Genomic DNA, 16,117 nt, shown 5'->3' on the forward strand with positions numbered 1-16,117 from the left:
CAACTTTTCCGCTCAGGCCTCCCCTGTTTTCCCAACTTAGGAGCCTACTGCGTCACCCCCAAGCGCACAAACCCAGCCGCGTTGCCTAGTCCTGCTCGGACATCAGCCACCTCCACGCCCCCGCCCCAGCCAAACTGAAATTACTAAACTTGTGGCCTCTTACCTTGACACATTTCCGAAATCACTGCCAAGGGACAGCTGCTGCCTTCTCTGCACCGCAACGCCCACGAGGCCTAGTAAAGGCGCGTTGCTTTAAATTACCACACCAACCACTTCTTGAGGGCGAGCCCCTCTTTTTTGAAACGAAGGGGAGCGGGACAACTGAAATAATGTAACGTGCTGCTCTTAGTATCAGAAGGGAACAAAGGCCAAGAATCGCGCTGGGGTTCTTGGCTCCCCGGCGGCTTTGACATTGATCGGAAGTGCGCCATCTCGTGGCGGCTGCGCGCCTAGGCCCAGCCGGAGCTCCAGCTCCAAGCCCGGCGAGGGAAGCCAGCTCCGGGCAGAGAGAGGGAGAGAGAGGGAGAGAATGTGCCCAGCCTGCTGCTGTTGAGATCTCATTTTTACATCTAAGAAATTGCTGCAAAACCCCAGCCGGGTTTATAGCGGCGCATTCCAAATATGCAAATTGGCCGGCCCCAGACGGGTTTACGACCACATTGTCACAGCCATCGGAGGATGGGCTTTTATTGGGCTCGGAAATCAAACTGGCGCCCTCTCACCGTTCGCCTGCGAGCAGTCCTCCTGGCTAGACTCTCTCTAGCAACTTATGAGGCATTGGTTAATCTTTAACCATCCCAAAGGAAGTCTTTCCTTAAATCCCAGTCTTCCCTGCTCGCTCCTTCCCTTCCCCCCAGGAGGGCCCTTGTTTGGTCTCTGTGTGTCTATCAATCTAGACATTCATCTCAGGGTCTGTCCCACTCCCCTTTCAGCTCGATTTCTCCAGTCGCGCCAGTTAGACAAACACACAAACAAATAAACAGAACGGGGCCTGGGGTCTGGGGCCTCTCTCCGAATGCAGCTCTCTCTGCCTGCAGCGCTGGTCGCTGCCTGGGTGGCTAGGGAGAGGGTGGGGTAGGGTGGGCAACAAAAGGCTCTGGCCTTTCTACCCTGCTCCTCAAGGTTATGGGTGATGTCCAAATTTAAGGCAGAAGTTCAAAGGCAGCAAACAAAGAGACAAACCGGCATCTTTCTTTCCCCAGAGAGAAAAGCCCGGCTTATCTTGGAGCTGGGGAGAAAGCCTTCCTGAGAGTCTGCTCTGCCTTGGTACCCAGACTGGCCTCCCTCTTGTTGAAGGGGACCCAAGGGCACCCCAGAGCTGTTCCACTTGCTTCAGGCCTTCCCATCCTGAGATAAGCCAGCCCAGCATGGGGTCAGACCCATCCTCTGCCTCAGGCTCCAAGGCCTTCTCCCAGGGCTCGGGGTCAGTCTGAGGGGAATAAGGCCCCACATTCCAGGCCCTGAGGTATCCTGTCCCTGGGACACCCCACCTCCCACAAAGACATGGCCAGCCACCTTGTCCTTGTGTCTGGCTTCTACTGGAGCTAAAACCCTCCTCAGTCACCTCCCCACTTCTCAGAGACCTGGTAACTTGCCCCTTTACTGGTGAGGGGTGCTGGGAAGGCGGACATTTGGCAGTAAAATGTGAGCAAGGAGAGAAATGTCACACCAGAACCCAACACTCAAATTTCCACCCTCTTTATTTTCCTTGTGCTCCGTCGCCTGTATACATGCTACGATGTACATGGTGGGCGAAAGTGGAGGACAGGCCAACACTTCCCGTACAGACAGAGCCACAAGACATTTCTTAACCCAGGCAGACAGAGGAGATTCAACGGGAGGCTGCCTGGCTTTCCGGCAAGGTCCCCAGCCCTGGCGGTCCAACTCCCTCTGAGCACCCCTCTAACACTTTACAAATGTAGCAAGAGATTAAAAAGACCATTTTCCACCCTCTTCCTGCCCCACCAACATCCCAAAGGAAATCAATGAATGCTTAAAAAAAATTCAAACAAAATAGGTTAGGGTTCCTTTATTTACAAGTCTTTGAACACCATCCCTGTATGAAGCGTACATTCAAATATCCTTAGCAGTGAGTGAGCTTAACCATGGAACACTGTAAACAGATAAAGCCTTTAAATATTTTTTTCATCATCTTTTTTTTTCCCATCTACATTGCATCTTTTTAAATTCGCTTTGGTTCCTGCAGGGAAATATATATATATAATATAATATTTATCTTTTAAAATATTATCCAAACCGCTCGGGTCTTGGGAGGTCACTGGAACCTTCCAAGTGCAGTTCTGGGCTCATGGAGGACAGAGCGCAGTGCTGGAACAGGGTCTTTGGGGGGACTTGAGCCCCTCATAGCCGGAGACTCCTGGCCAGGCCCTGCTGCCCCACTGCCGGACGCTGAGCAAATCCAAGTTTCAATTAAGTGTGGCGGAGACTTTGCCAAACTGCTGCTCTCCACAGGCATTTCCTGCAGAAAGCAAACTCCGGCGGCCTGGACACAGTCTCTTGGCTTTTCGATGTCTTCTACCTCAGTAACGGTCTGCCCTGAGACCCACCAGGTTTCGGGCCTCCATGGCAGGCCAGGACAAGACCCTGGATTGGTAGGAAGAAAAGCCAGGTAGGCCATAAAAGGTGGCTGGTAGGAGCTCTAGCTTGTGACAGTGGGTGGCTTGGTGGGGCAGAGAGCCACTACCACCACCTGGAATAGTAGATTTTTTTTTTCCTTTGAGGCTCTGCAGCTCTCTCCCCACCTCATATCCACTGCTTAGTCCAGTCGCCTTTCACATTGGCGTTGGAAAACAGTCTTGATTGCCATTCCTCAGCCCAGTACCAGGCATTGAGGATCCCCCCCCCCTTTCCTTCTGCCCCTGTCCTGGAGCTGAACTGGGTTCAGGGAGTGCAAAGCTTCCTGATGCAGGGGTCCTGGGGTGTGGGCTGGCTCTGTGTGGAGGGTCCTGGGTGGGGGTCGGCCTTTGGGGGGCCTGACAGCGGGCCCAGTCCCAGGTGGAGACCACACCCAGCCCCAAACTCCGAAAGCTCTAACAGTGAGCCACCAGGGGTCCCAAACCGTTTATTCTAGTTGACGCACAACTCTTTCAATCCAATAATTATTAGGAATCCTAATCATGAATGCCCAAGCAAGTCCCAGGCCACCTCCTGTGGGCCTAGCTCTGTCTAGCCTCCCCTTTTTTGCACACCTCCTCTCTTCAAAAGTCACTGTCTGGCTTGACCTTGTCAAGGGGGGAAATCTGCCTGTAATCTCAGTGTACGAAGCCCCCCCACCCCTTCCCAGGCGGCTGGGACCTTAGAGGAGAGGGTTGGCCGAGTAGTACTGTAAACGGTCTCTGTTAATTTTTTTTTCCTTCATTCTCCGGTTCTGAAACCAGATTTTGACTTGGCGGTCGGTGAGGTTGAGCATGCGGGACAGCTGCAGGCGCTTCTCTTTGTTGATGTAGACACTGAAGAAGAACTCGCGCTCCAGCTCGCGGATCTGGTACTTAGTGTAGGGGCAGCGCTTTTTGCGGGTGCGTTGGCTACCTGTGGACAGAGAAAGAGGCAGGGGTGAGCCAGGCTTGGGGGCTGCAATTCCAGAGCCCAGACTAAGGAGAAGATTCTGGCCCCAGGGACTGCACCCCCTGCTCAGGCCCCCTCCAGGTCTCCCCAGACCCCTGCACTTAGGCTCCTACTGCCGACTGGGGACAGGCTGCAGGCAGAGGCTCAGCCAGCCCTAGAGAAAAGCTAGCTCCCTAGATAGGTCCCCAGGGAAGGTGCTTCTGCTGCCCCCAGAGCAGAAATGAAGGCTCTTCACAGCAACGGGCGAGTTTGCTCCACCGAAGCCCCTTTCAAAGCAGCGGTGTAGGGGTTGCTGTCTGCCTCCCGCCCCACCAGACTAAACAAACAGCCGCTAGCCGAAATTTCACCTTCTAGCACCTGGGCGGCCAGTTCCCGGGCAGTAAAGGCAGCTCCAGGCGCAGTCTTAACCGCCTTGCAGCCATGACTACTCGGCTCCGGTTAACATCTGGGGAGGCTGCCGGGTCTTTGTCAGCGGCGAGCCTGAGCCCAGGCCACCAGCTCCTGCCTCCTCTGGCCAGCTTCTGGGCTCCCAGGAGGTAGGGAGGTGGTGGCGGAAGGCCCCGACCCTGGGCCTTCCCTGAGATAGTTTGCCACACAGCTACCCTGGCCGCCAGGCTGAGCAGGGGTGCTTTTTTAGGTATGGTGGAGGGAAGGGGGGCCTTCTGAAGCTGCAGGCAGGTTCAGCTTGTTCCTTTTTTTTCAAGAAAAACCCCACAAGACATTTTTTAAAAACCCGCTTTTGACAGATTGAATAACAATTGTGAGTAACACGCAGTTAGACAGAAGGCGGCACGTAATTGCCACCGCGCCGGAGGAAAATGGCTTCCTTTGGACAAAAAGGCCAACTTTGGGTTAATTTGTTTCTTTTAATATATTGCTCAAGCTAAGCGGGCTACTTTATCTGTTCAACACGCTCCTAGCGCCATCGTTAAACAGCGATGCCTTTGAATCTCGGCCGACACTAGGTTCCCGGCGCAACACATGGCTTTTATAAAAATGCTGGATTACCTCGCTCTCAAAGGCTCCAGGAACCCTTGCAGGGGGAATTTACAGGCGCCCACCTCCGGCTCCCCAGCCCGGAGCTGGCCCCGAGCGGGGTCGAGCTGCCGGGCTTGGGAGCTGAGAAAGGAAAAAAGGCGAAAAAAAAAGGAGTTGTTTTTTTTTTTTTTGCAGGCATGCCTTGGCCGTGGGTATTTCACGGCCAATTTCAGCACTCGCCACGTGATCCTGCCTTTTATAACAAAGTTTTGTTGGGGGAAACCTAAAGGCCCTTCATAAACCTTATATGCTTATAAAACAGCATATAAAAATTTAACAGCGGTGCTGCGCTAGATTTCCAACTCCCCTTTCATAAAGCGCAGGGCGCTGCCTTTATACGTACTGGAGCCGCCGGCCTTGTCCTCAGTGTGGCCGGAAGACGACTCGGGGCTGCTGCTGCCCTCGGGGCGCCGCCGCCGCTCCTTCTCCTCCGCCGCCGCCGCCTCCCGGCAGCCGCCGCCGCCGCTGTCCGAACTTGAAGTTGCCGGCGCGCCGGTGGCCGCCGCCGCCGCCGCCGCCGCCGCCCCGGAGATCGCCGCAGCTGCCGGGGGCCCCTTCTCGGCGCTCTTGTCCCCAGGGTAGTCGGAGGAGGCGAGGTTTTCCGGGGTGCCGTAGGCCGTCTCGAAAAACTGGTCGAAAGCCTGTGGCAGGACGCCGTTCCTACCCACGGTGCTATAGAAATTGGACGAGACGGCGGGGGTGGGGTGGTGGTAGACGTTGGCCGAGCTTTTGGCCAGCACGTCGCCAGGCACGCCGGCCGCGCTGGGCGCCTGCAGGCAGTCTCTGTGCACGAGCTCCTCCGCAGAGTAGCAGTGGGCCAGATTGCCGCGGGGGTGCCATTTAGTGGCGGGCTCAATGGCGTACTCTCTGAAGGTCACTTCGCGCACGGGTTGGACCTGGGGCAGGTTGGAGGAGTAGGAGTATGTCACTGGGCGCGAAGACGGGGTCTGGGGCAGAAAAGAAGGGATGCTGGAGAAATCTGGACCCGAGACGTAGTAAGTACAACTTGGCAAATACATGTTAGAGGAGCAGGGACCACGCTCATCAAAATCCATCATTGGGCTACCTTGGGCTCTCCGCAGTAGCCGAGCTTAACATGATTCTCCACTGCAGCTGCCTCTTTGAAGCGGATCGGTGAAGTAGAAATTTGGAGACGTAAGCTGACGTGGAAATCTATCCCCATCCTTAGCAGGGAGGTGCTGGTCATGTGACCCGATGTTGAAATTGACAAGCTGCGAGCTAGTCCGGGCCTTTTTTTTCCCTTTCCTTTTCCCCCCCTCCCTCCCCGGCTTCCTTTCTTTGTAGCCACCTCAGGGGAAGCAACAGATCATCACTCGATGTTCTCACCGAAAGCACGTAATCGCCGGTGTAACTCATGTTGGCTGGGGGGCCTCCCGGCGCACGGCGAGGATGGGGTGCGCTCAGCTGCTTGGTCCCGGCCCCCAAGTGGCGCCGAGGGCGGTGAGAGAGCTCAACCCCCACCCCTCCCTCGGGTGAGGGATGCCCCGGGCTGGGGGTGGTCGGGTGGGAGCCTGTGGAGCCCGTGGTCTCAGGGCCTATTCTCCTAGAGTCTGGCGTTTGCGCCCCTTCTTCGCCACCCCCCCCCAGGCTTGCTCAGGGAACCACCTCTGACTCCGACCCTGGCCGGACCTCTTTCGGGGCCAGGGTTCGCAGCCTTGGATGTGCCGGCCTCGTGGCTTGCCCAATTTGCACGGTGACTTGATTACACGCTCGCATTCACGGTCACTTCCGAAGCGCTTTAGTACCTTCCGTCCCTAAACCGCCAACAGCCCGGGCGGCTTCCCCCGCGGTTTGCCGAGGATCCGCAGGGCCCGGAAGGACATTCGTCTCACCCGGGATCCCCCTCTCCCTTCATCCTCGCTGCCGTTCTCCTCACTTCCTCCTCCCTTTGGAGCAGCCGCCTCCTTTTCGCTGCCCACCGGGATTCGGAGTCCCTAGGCAGATCAGAGGCGTTGGGGCTGCGTCGCTGCGCACCGGTTCGCCCGCCCGCCTAGTCTGCTGGCGCCGAGGACTCGGACTCGGGAAACCACGCAGTTGAAGCGAGCCTGGGGCTTCTTTAGAGGCGCTGACATCCGAGGAGCCTTCTCCTGGGTATGCTGCACCTTTCGGGGGGCTCACCAGGTTGCTTGAGGAGCTCCAGAGCTGCGGGGAGAATGGGGGCGGGAAAGAGGGGGTGAGGACTAGGGAGCCGTGGCTGAGAAGTGGGTAACAAGCCGCATCTCCTTCCGTGCAAAGACTGAGAGTGAAAGCCGAGGATGTGCCGGGCAGAAACTCAGACAGCTCGCTGGGCGCCTTTCCTTCTGCTCATCCCACAGAATGAACACAATGCCAAAGGAGAGAGAAGTAATTACCAAGCTCCTGCACCTTGGGCGACAAGGACCCCTTAAAAAGGCTAGGTTCCAGCAGAAGACAGAGACAGAGGTTATAGCAGCTAGTGTGAGGATAGCTTTCTCGGGAAGAGGAAAGACAGACAGAAAAGGAGAAGTAGAAAAAGGCTCATGGACCTGCAGGATTGAATGAGCAATGTCCGGGGGAAGCCAAAGAATCGAAAGGGCACAGAGCAGCCAGGCATAGCTCAGAGCTGGGAGGGGGCCCAGCCCTGAGGCCTCCCCACACCTCTTTTCTTGGAAGGAGCTGGGCTATTCCTGAAGGAAAATTGAAAAAGGAAAAAGGATAACCTTTTCCCTTTCCCTGTCCAGGAAATAGCAGAAGGTATTTACATATCTTGGAGAGATTTAGAGTATAAACTCTAAGATCTTTGGTATTTAAGTGTCAACATCGATTTATTTATTTATTGCCGAGCTGACTGTAACTGACTCAGTAACAAATCTAATCGCATATTGCACTGGAAAAGAAATATTCTCATTATGTATTTTTCCCAAATGATGGCCCACCATTGCATTTGAATACCTGCTGTAAATATCAATAATATTAGGTAATTACTCTGTTGTGGAGTAAGCTAATTTATTAGCACTAATGTTTATGTGGCTCCCCTCCCCCTTTACAAGGGTTGTTCATCACAAATCAAGGTACACGGACACATTAGTTTAATGAACTTTTTATTCGGGATTTGTTGCAAGAACTTTCACGCCCCTTAAATCCTTGGGAGATGAACTTGAAATTATTTGTGCATCTTCAGCTTGACATATTTGTCCACTGTGGCTTGTGCAGAGGGCAGCAGTGGTGTGAGTAAGAAGGCTGTTGGAGAAAGGGGAGCTGAGACCCCCCTAAAGCTAGGAATCACAGGATTGTCCTGCAGCAAGGAAAAAAAAAAAAAACCAACTTTGATTTCCAGCAGCAACCAACAGGGCAAAACATTTGTTTTTCCACAGCTTCTCTTTCTTAGAGACAGAACATAAAAGAGAGAAGTAGAGGTTTGCTAACAGCAGAACTTGGGCTGGTCACTGGTTTGATTTTGGCCATCCCAAACTGTCTTCCAACAGCCCACCCAGTCCCCGCCACCCGGACACTGGGACAAAAGGAATGCATGAGAGGTTTCAGTGACTTTGCCATAACAAAGGCACCACCATTGCAGGGGGCTTGCCCTGCCCCTGGGTGAAGGCAAAAAAATTCTTACATTTGTATGAGGGCTTTTAAGACCATAATTGAACCCGGGGGCATCTAGGAGAAGCAAAACAGTTCTAGACAGACCTGTGGTTTTACAGCAGTTTTGGCAGTCTACTTCAGCTTGTGCCTAAGCAGGCAGCCAGTGGCCTGTCGGCCAGCCGGGGACACCAAGCAGCCTCCCCAGGTTGCTTGCAGCCACTCTCTAATTAAATCATTTTCCCCGGGTGCCAGGAGTGGGGGTCCCCGCAGAAAGGTATGTATGGGCATGTGTGCTGCCCCACCTAACCTATGCCTCCCATGTCCTCCTCCACGGCCAAGCCGAGAGGGTGCCGGCAGGTCTGGATCCCATGGGTGTCTGCAGGAGACAAAGACGAATTCCTGAGGAAAGGCTGGGGCGAAGGAAGGTGCTCTGGGGGCGGCTGGCAGGGCAATTCCGGATGCTGTGCACGGGCGGTGTACCGGAGGGACTTGCAACCTGAAAGGGGGGCAGGTGGGGGCGCTGCCATGAAGGTGAATAAGGAAAAGGCTTTTGATGGCAGAAAAAAAAAAAAAAAAAGAAAGAAAGAAAAGAAAATTCCTGGAGAGGCAGAATGCTTTTAGTTCCCCGGGAGTGACGGGGAGGGATGCTCGGATCTCCAAGGCTGCGCAACAAATTGCCAGTTTTGCCCGCTGCTGCCCCTCTTCCCGGAATATACCGCGGTGCATGTTTCGCGAGGCAGGGAGACAGGGAGGGGCGCAGCTCGGAGGACCAGACCAAATCTTTGGGAAGAAGGGGAGGCAGAGCTTGGGTCTTTGAATTTTACTTCGTTCTTAGCCTAACTGACTCTTCAGCTTTGCAGGAGGCCCAACAACCGAGCTGAGCGCACCGAGCTCCGGGGAAGACTGGACTGAGGCTTAGGCTGCCCCGGAAGGCCAAGTCCGACTTGCATTTCTGGAGAGGCCGCGGTTGGCACAGCTGTGACATTGGCCCTGGAGACTGGTTTCCCATGAGCCGCTCTTTCTCCGGAGCGCCCACAGCGCAGGGCCATCTCCAGAAAACAGTCTTCAGCGCATTTCCTTTTATCGTCAACCCGGAGCCCCACAGAGGCTAATGCAAGAAGCCAAAAAAGTTTTGGAGGAAGAAAAACAAAGGCAGGAAGTGGCGGCGGGCTGACGGTGCGTGTGTGTCTGCGGAGAAGGGAGGGAGCCCTTTCAATCTCTTCTTGTTGTTTTTCCAAACTTCAAGGTCTAGGCGATCCTCGCAGGGCTGGGCTGCGTCGCTCCCGGCCTTGCGTTTGGAGATGGCCACCCGGAGAGAAGGCCGGCGCCCGCTGCAGCCTTGGCAGGCGGAGACGACTAACGAGGCGATTTGGTCAGCAAAACAGACCTAGCATTTCCGAGGCGGCTTTTGATTTGGCCCTAAAGTCGATCTGGGCGGGGGTGGGAGGTGGGAAGAAGACGTACAGCTCCTCCCGGGCCCTCCTCGGCGGGCTGAGTGCACCCTGGTGGGGTGGAGGATCTGTGTGCCCCGCGTGCCACCAGCCTTCCCAGTCAGGATATCGGAATAAAGTGTGGACTGGCGCCTCTGCCCAACACTGCTGCCTCAGCTTCTTGCAGCCCGGAAAGGGCGGGTGGGGCAGCGGCAGGAGGGCCCGGCGGGCGAAGTCCTAACCCGGCGGCGTCACGCGGCCGGTGCGCACTGGTGCAAAGTGAGGCCTTGTTACTACGGTTGTCGAGCAGGGGGCGTTTCCAATACAGTCATTCGAACGACCTGAGCTGCAGGGGCCGTCACTCGATAGACAGCGTACCGATCGCTCAGTCCAAGGGAGGGTAGAGCCCTCCAAACTCCAGGGTTCCCAACCCCAGCTTAGCGGTGGAGGACTCCTAGGCTGCCTTCTTAACTCCTTTGGACTGACTTGGGCAAGTGCAGCTGTCTGCTGTCTCTGAAATCTGGGCATCTGAAGTCCCCAGTGCCAGCACTTGGAGCCCTTTGAATGTTCAGCATGTCACCTAGAGTGTAAATGCCAGTGCCTGGCTGCCGCTCATCACCATTCCTGCCCCAGCTGGTCCAGTCCCCTCACTGCCCCTACTCGGTTAACTTCACGCTGCCTCTTTTGAGCCGATCTCCCCTTCTCTGCAGCCTCTTGCCTCTTCTGCTCCCCTCCTAGGCCAGGTAAGAGCTGAGGTGTCACCCTAGGACACTCAGCACTCAGGCACAGAGAAAAGGGGCTGATGGGTTCCTGACTGTCACCCATTTCAGACCTCCACCCGGGGGCCTGAGCTGGGTCTCTTCCTCCTCCCTTGGAATATTCCTCTATCCCAAGACCCAGCTGTATTCTTCCTCTCTTCTTCTCACATCAACACTGCCTCCTTCTCTTCTTGGTATCTAGCTCCTGCTTTTCTAGAATGGGCAGTCTGGGCTGGTATCTGGCCTGGGAGACATCAGACCCATCCAAGGGGACCAGAATCACACATCAAAAGTTTACGGTTGTTTCATGGTGGATTGGCTGGTCACTTAGTGCACCACCAATTTTTTGCTTCTACATGCTGGCCTTAGCTCCTACATATCTTGCAAATGCTGCACCCGTTTCTTGAAAGCTATACAGAAGACTGTTTTAACCACAGTAAACTATACTGTACACAGATAGAAGAGCTGTCTGGTGGGTTGGGGTGGCAGCAACCAGCGAGCGCTTTCTTGGGGTTGGGGGCCAGTCCTCCATTTGGAGGATCTCTCCTTCCAAGTAAGATGTGTCCTGAGGGTACCTCTCTCCTGCATGACAGCTAGGAGGGTGGTTATTGGGAAGACCAGAGAGATTGCTCAGCATTTGTTCTTAGGAACCTTCTAGCGACAAATCATGGTCCATCACATTTCCCAGTGCTGCCCGGAGGTGGTCCTGAGGCCGTGAAGAGGAAATATCAGGAGACCCCCTCTATCCCTACCACATGGAGGCAGGGAGTAATATGTCCTCTTGGCAAACCACTTAGCCCTCCTCCAAGTTCTCTCACCCTTCCCTAAAACATGGGAACAGGTTATGCCTCCAACTTGACCTCAATGGTATTTTAGTATGACTCACAGGTTCGATCCCATTCTGAAATGCCCCTAAACACCTGAAGAAGTCCACATCCTTCCCCCAGCCACGGGAAGTGAGCACAGAACTCAGCTAAGGGTCTCAGGCACCCAGGCAATCTGGTTATTGTTTAGTGGGTTCCAAACCGATGGGAGAAGAGAGGGTCTCTCCTTTGAGGAGAACTATTTTAATTTATTGTTGTGGACTGCTAGAGAGGATTTTTCCCCCATAGAGTGGGAACAAATTTCGGGGGGGGGGTGCTTTGAAGGGTAAGCGTGATTCTCAGTATCTGACTTCCATTTTCCCGGAAGCTTTGGCCCAAAGGGGTTTCCTCAGCTGAGTGTGCCTGCAATAAAGAGGACAAAAGAAAGCAGCCCAGCCAGAAGGCTGGCTCTGGGTCTCTGGGTCTAGGCTCCAAAGTTGTGGCTCTCAGGAGGCCCCATGCTCCCAAGGCCTCCTAGGGCAGTGCCCTGCACTCGCTGTTTTCACTCAGTATCCCTGGCGCCTCACATTCCAGGCCTAGAAGAACCAGCCCTCACTCCTGCCTAGCCTTGCCCCAGGAGCCTCCTCCCACCTGCTCTGCCAGGCAGTTCTGCCATGGGATGGTTCTGTGGCTCTGCCCTAGAGATAAAGCCCAGCTTTTCTGTCCTCTATGAAAAGAAGACTAAGTCATTTGTAGGGCCCCTTTGATTCACCTGGAGCGATGGGCTTAGTAACAGACAGGGTTTAAATGCTCTGCTGACAGCTGGGCCTGATGTTCAACAGTGGAGGCTGGCTATGGGAAGAGTGGAGGGGCCCCCTTGCTCCAGAGTGCATTGAGGGTGTTCTTGGGGCCCGCAGTCAGGCGTCTTTACCTTCGGCAGAGCGCACCTCCCATCTCCCGCCCAGACTTCAGGCACCAGAAGGAGAGCATCAAGGGTCTCACAAAGGCCTGGCCTGCGCTGAGGGAGCAGGCCTGAACTCGGCAACCCCTGCGGTCGGTCCCCGGCAGGGTCCTGGCTTCCGGCCCGGCCCCGCCTCTTGTTCCTACCAGGGCCCAAAACGCCGAAGCAGCCACGTCCGCTCCCCTGGGCTTGCAGGCGGTGCCTCTAGCGCGGCTAGGCCTCCGCGGGCTCCACAGTCTCCTGGGCCGGGGCAGATCCCTCTCTTCCGGCACTCGCCTTTCGGATACGGCCTGGGCCACCCCGAGCTGTGGGGACTCCCTGTCTTCTCCAACAGGGTTTGGGGCAGGAGAGTTGAAAACCAAGCAAGAACCCCTGCCTCCAGTCCGCGAGCCCAGACTAGCAGAACCCGCTTGCAGCAGGAATGACGGCCCCGCCAATTGTAGGTTCTGCGCCTTCCGGCGGCCGCGAGCGGCCCTGACCGTGGAGGCAGCGGTGGCGCGGAGGACTTGACCTTTGCGGCGCGAAGGGAGGGAGCTCTCTGAGCCGCGGGGAGGGGGACGCTGCTGTATCCAGCTTCTCCCACCCAATAGCAGCCGGGACAACCCACGCAGGCTGCGACGCTTGCCCCCATTCCCCCTCCCATTTTGTGCAGGGTCCTCGGGCGGGGAACAAAGCCCCCAGCGCTGTTCTCACCACCTCCCTTGTGAGCTTCTGCCACCCTTCCCAACCCTCCAAGGCCAGAAGGCTCAAAGGTATAGCCAGACGGTCTAAGGGCCTCCCCAGCGCGTCTTGTCCCGCCTGACCCTGGCCGCCCCAACTAGCTCCGGGGTTCTACCCTGGGTGCCAGTCGGGCTGCGCTCGCGCCAAGTTCCCGTGCGCCAGCCCTGGGCTCTGGCTGAGGGCGCCAGGGCCTACAGCCGAGTTCAGCGACGGAAAGGCGAGGGGCTCAGGGAGGCCCGAGGCCGCTTCCCGGCCCAGGCGGAGACCCGGGCTGTCCTGGGTGCCTGGATTCGGTTGCTTGGGTCCGAAACTTGGCCCTGCCGTACGCAGCTCACTCTCCGGGGCCATCCCACCCCTAAGGCCCGGGCTCAGAAAGCGGAAGTATTTGGCAGAGAAAAACACGGTTTCTTTTCAGCCCGTCTCAGAATCCCTTTTAGAGAAAATGCTCCTGTCAAGTTTTATTTCCCGTTGCAAACCACCTTCACGCTGCCAAGAATTAAGACCGGGAGGGATTAAATACCCGATTATTCTCTTGGGGAGGGAGGGGCGGGGCAGAAAAGGGGGCACCGGCACAAAACATTCGTTTGAATCGACTAGTCCTCATCAAATAACGCCAAGAGGGCCCCGCGAAAGCCCGCTTGGGCAGGTGACGTCAGCCTGCAGCTGCAGGGTGATTCGGCCCGCGCGGGTCCCCAGTCCTCCAGGGTACCCGGCCTTCCAGAGCTCTCGGCCCTCAGGAGTCCCTGACTCTCCAGGTCCCTGGCCTTCCAGGGTCCCCGGCCCTTCAGGGTCCCCGGCGCAGACCTTGGGGATCCATCGCCCTTACCTCGGCCTACAGTCCTCGCCTCACACCCCGTCTGGCCTGCCAACAGTCCGAGCGAGGCCAAATCTACAAGGATTTGAGCCTCCATTTTGAGTAGGGGCTTCAACAAGAAACGTGGAAGATTCTGAACCGTGCCTCTGCCCCCGAAGGGTGCGACATCCGGCGGTTCCCTGAACCGTCCAACAGCGCTTCGCCCACATGTCCACGTCCCCGCACATACGCGGGACCTCGAGCCGCTGCGCAACCGCTCGGAAAGGTTTGGGAATCTCCGAGACGCTGTTGTAATTATTTCTGCCAAGTAAATCCAGCTTTTCAGCGGCGAGACAGAGCCCGGCAGAAATGAAATCAACTGTGTCGAGGCCTTGGCTGCTTTTGAGGACGAATTTTTCTGCGCCAGCGTCTTTTTTCCTGCCTTTGAGATCAAATTAAAAATAGCAAACACCTTGCAGGCCTTCGCGAGCGCTAGATAGACACGTGAGCAGAGAAGCCGCAGAGCAGAAAGCGGGTTTTTCATAAAGAAAAACTGGCTGTTATTTACCCGGCGGTCGAGCAGATGAAAACATAATGAGCTTGCCTGTCCTAAAACCTATGCATAAATCTCCCCGGGCCACTTGGATAAGGCTACATCTTGGCTTATGAAAAATGGGATGTGAGCAACTCGCCGCACATTTCTGTCTGATTCTCCAAGACTTGGGCTGCTGACACTCATTCGATTAACTTTAGAAGAATGCGCATAAATCAGCAAGCCCCTCGCGTCTCCTCGGTCGAGGTCCGCAAGTCCGGAAGGGCGCCTCTGAACCTAGCGGGCCTGGGGATTAGCAGTCCCCGGCTGCCTCCGTCTGCGTTCGGAATTCGCCGGCAGGGTAGCTAGCGAGCCGCCGCATCTTCACCAAACCCCCCAAACAGTCACAGCAGGGCGTAATCTGCACATATATTAATATATTACACGGTGAAATCGGTGTCGTTAACCACACGCATACAAATGTATCGCCCTCCGCTGAATTTCACTGCCTCCTGAATTTTTAAGAAAACATTTCAATTAGCTTGGATTAAAACAGAATAACTAATTTTCTTTCTCCTCTTTCTTTAAAAATTTCCTTTCCTTTCCTTTTTTCTTTCTTTCTTTTTTTTTTTTTAGAACAATTTAAATGAATAGCTTCAGCTCCGCACCAGGCATAAACAGCAGTGGAATGCACAGTGACATTTTACAATCATCCACTTAAAATACCTTAATAAATTCTACAGTATTAAGAGCTGAAAAGGTAGTTTTTTTTTTTTTTTTTTTTTAAGTTCCACATTTGTAGTTTGTTATTCAGGAAGAGTTTCCTTTTTTAGAAAAATAATGCTTGAATTTAAGGACACTACATATGGGTCAGTGTCTGACATTATTATTCTATTTTTCAAGAGGTAGCTGGCATCCTCCTTGATGTCTCCTTAAGGTTTAGATTGATATTTGGGCATTAGGGAGGCATTATAACCGCTGCTCAACTCAGGCTAGCTGGGAGATCCATGAGAATTTTAAATAGAGGAGCTAGGCAAGATCAACATGATCAACAGAAAAAAAAAAACAAACTGAAATATCTTCTTTCGTTATAGTTTCAAAAACTGGAGAGAGGAAAAAAGAAGGCGGCTACTTTACCCAGGGTTCCTGTGGTGGTGATGGCTTGAGAAAGGGGCAGTATTCCGGCTGCAGAGCTGCCCTTGGCCTCCTTCCTAGGCCAGAGGCTCAGAACATTTCTTACATCTAAAGAAAAATATCCCCCATCAACAGAAGAGTCCCCTTTGGAGCTGTCAGTAAACACACAGTTTGATCCAGCTTTGAGGGGATATTTCACCACTTTAAACATTTGGGACGAAAGCTGTTACTTTGGCTTCATGGTAGCTCATTTAGAAACGGAGTGCGGTGGAATGAGATGTACTGTGGCTCTGAAGCACCATTTTCATTTGTTTCCACAAATGGAGTGAAGATCCTCAGGGCAGTAAAATAGGATTGCATTTCACCAGGCCATTCAATATGTATGTTACAAGACCATCTTGTTTTTGAGACATCTTTAGAGATTCTGTCCATAATTCTCCATTTATAAAGAAACTCTAAGTCTTTAGGCAAGTTTCCATCAGCCAGGTTTGTAACCAACCAATATACTTTCCATAAAATGACGAATTCGGTTCTTTGATTCACTATCACTTTCCTCTTGACTCAAACATACAGATAAAATTAACCCGAATCTCAAAATCTTGCATCCCAAGGCTCCTCGTTCCACGAACATTTTTATACATAAGTATATAGCATGGATTAGACAAAAACATATTACCCTATGTGTATATTAAATATGTAAGTATACTCATATAATATTTAGGACTCTGAACACAGTTCCTGATGTGTTGTTAGAGGTCAATCAACAGTAGTTATAATACTTATTATTATTTTGATG

At 54.1% G+C, this 16,117-nt stretch overlaps 1 protein-coding gene across 1 annotated transcript; it reads right to left on the bottom strand.

The window, feature by feature from the left end:
- Nucleotides 1-3,316: 3,316 nt before the first annotated feature.
- Nucleotides 3,317-5,814, bottom strand: HOXA11 (homeobox A11). Its single transcript, XM_049893924.1, has 2 exons — nucleotides 4,967-5,814; nucleotides 3,317-3,549 (listed from the first exon to the last, which is right to left on the bottom strand). The coding sequence occupies exons 1-2, from the start codon at nucleotides 5,679-5,681 to the stop codon at nucleotides 3,317-3,319; spliced, it is 948 nt and encodes a 315-aa protein (XP_049749881.1). The 5' UTR covers nucleotides 5,682-5,814.
- Between the last annotated feature and the right edge of the window lie 10,303 nt (nucleotides 5,815-16,117).

This window comes from Elephas maximus, chromosome 8, assembly GCF_024166365.1.
Source record: "Elephas maximus indicus isolate mEleMax1 chromosome 8, mEleMax1 primary haplotype, whole genome shotgun sequence".
Taxonomy (NCBI): domain Eukaryota; kingdom Metazoa; phylum Chordata; class Mammalia; order Proboscidea; family Elephantidae; genus Elephas; species Elephas maximus.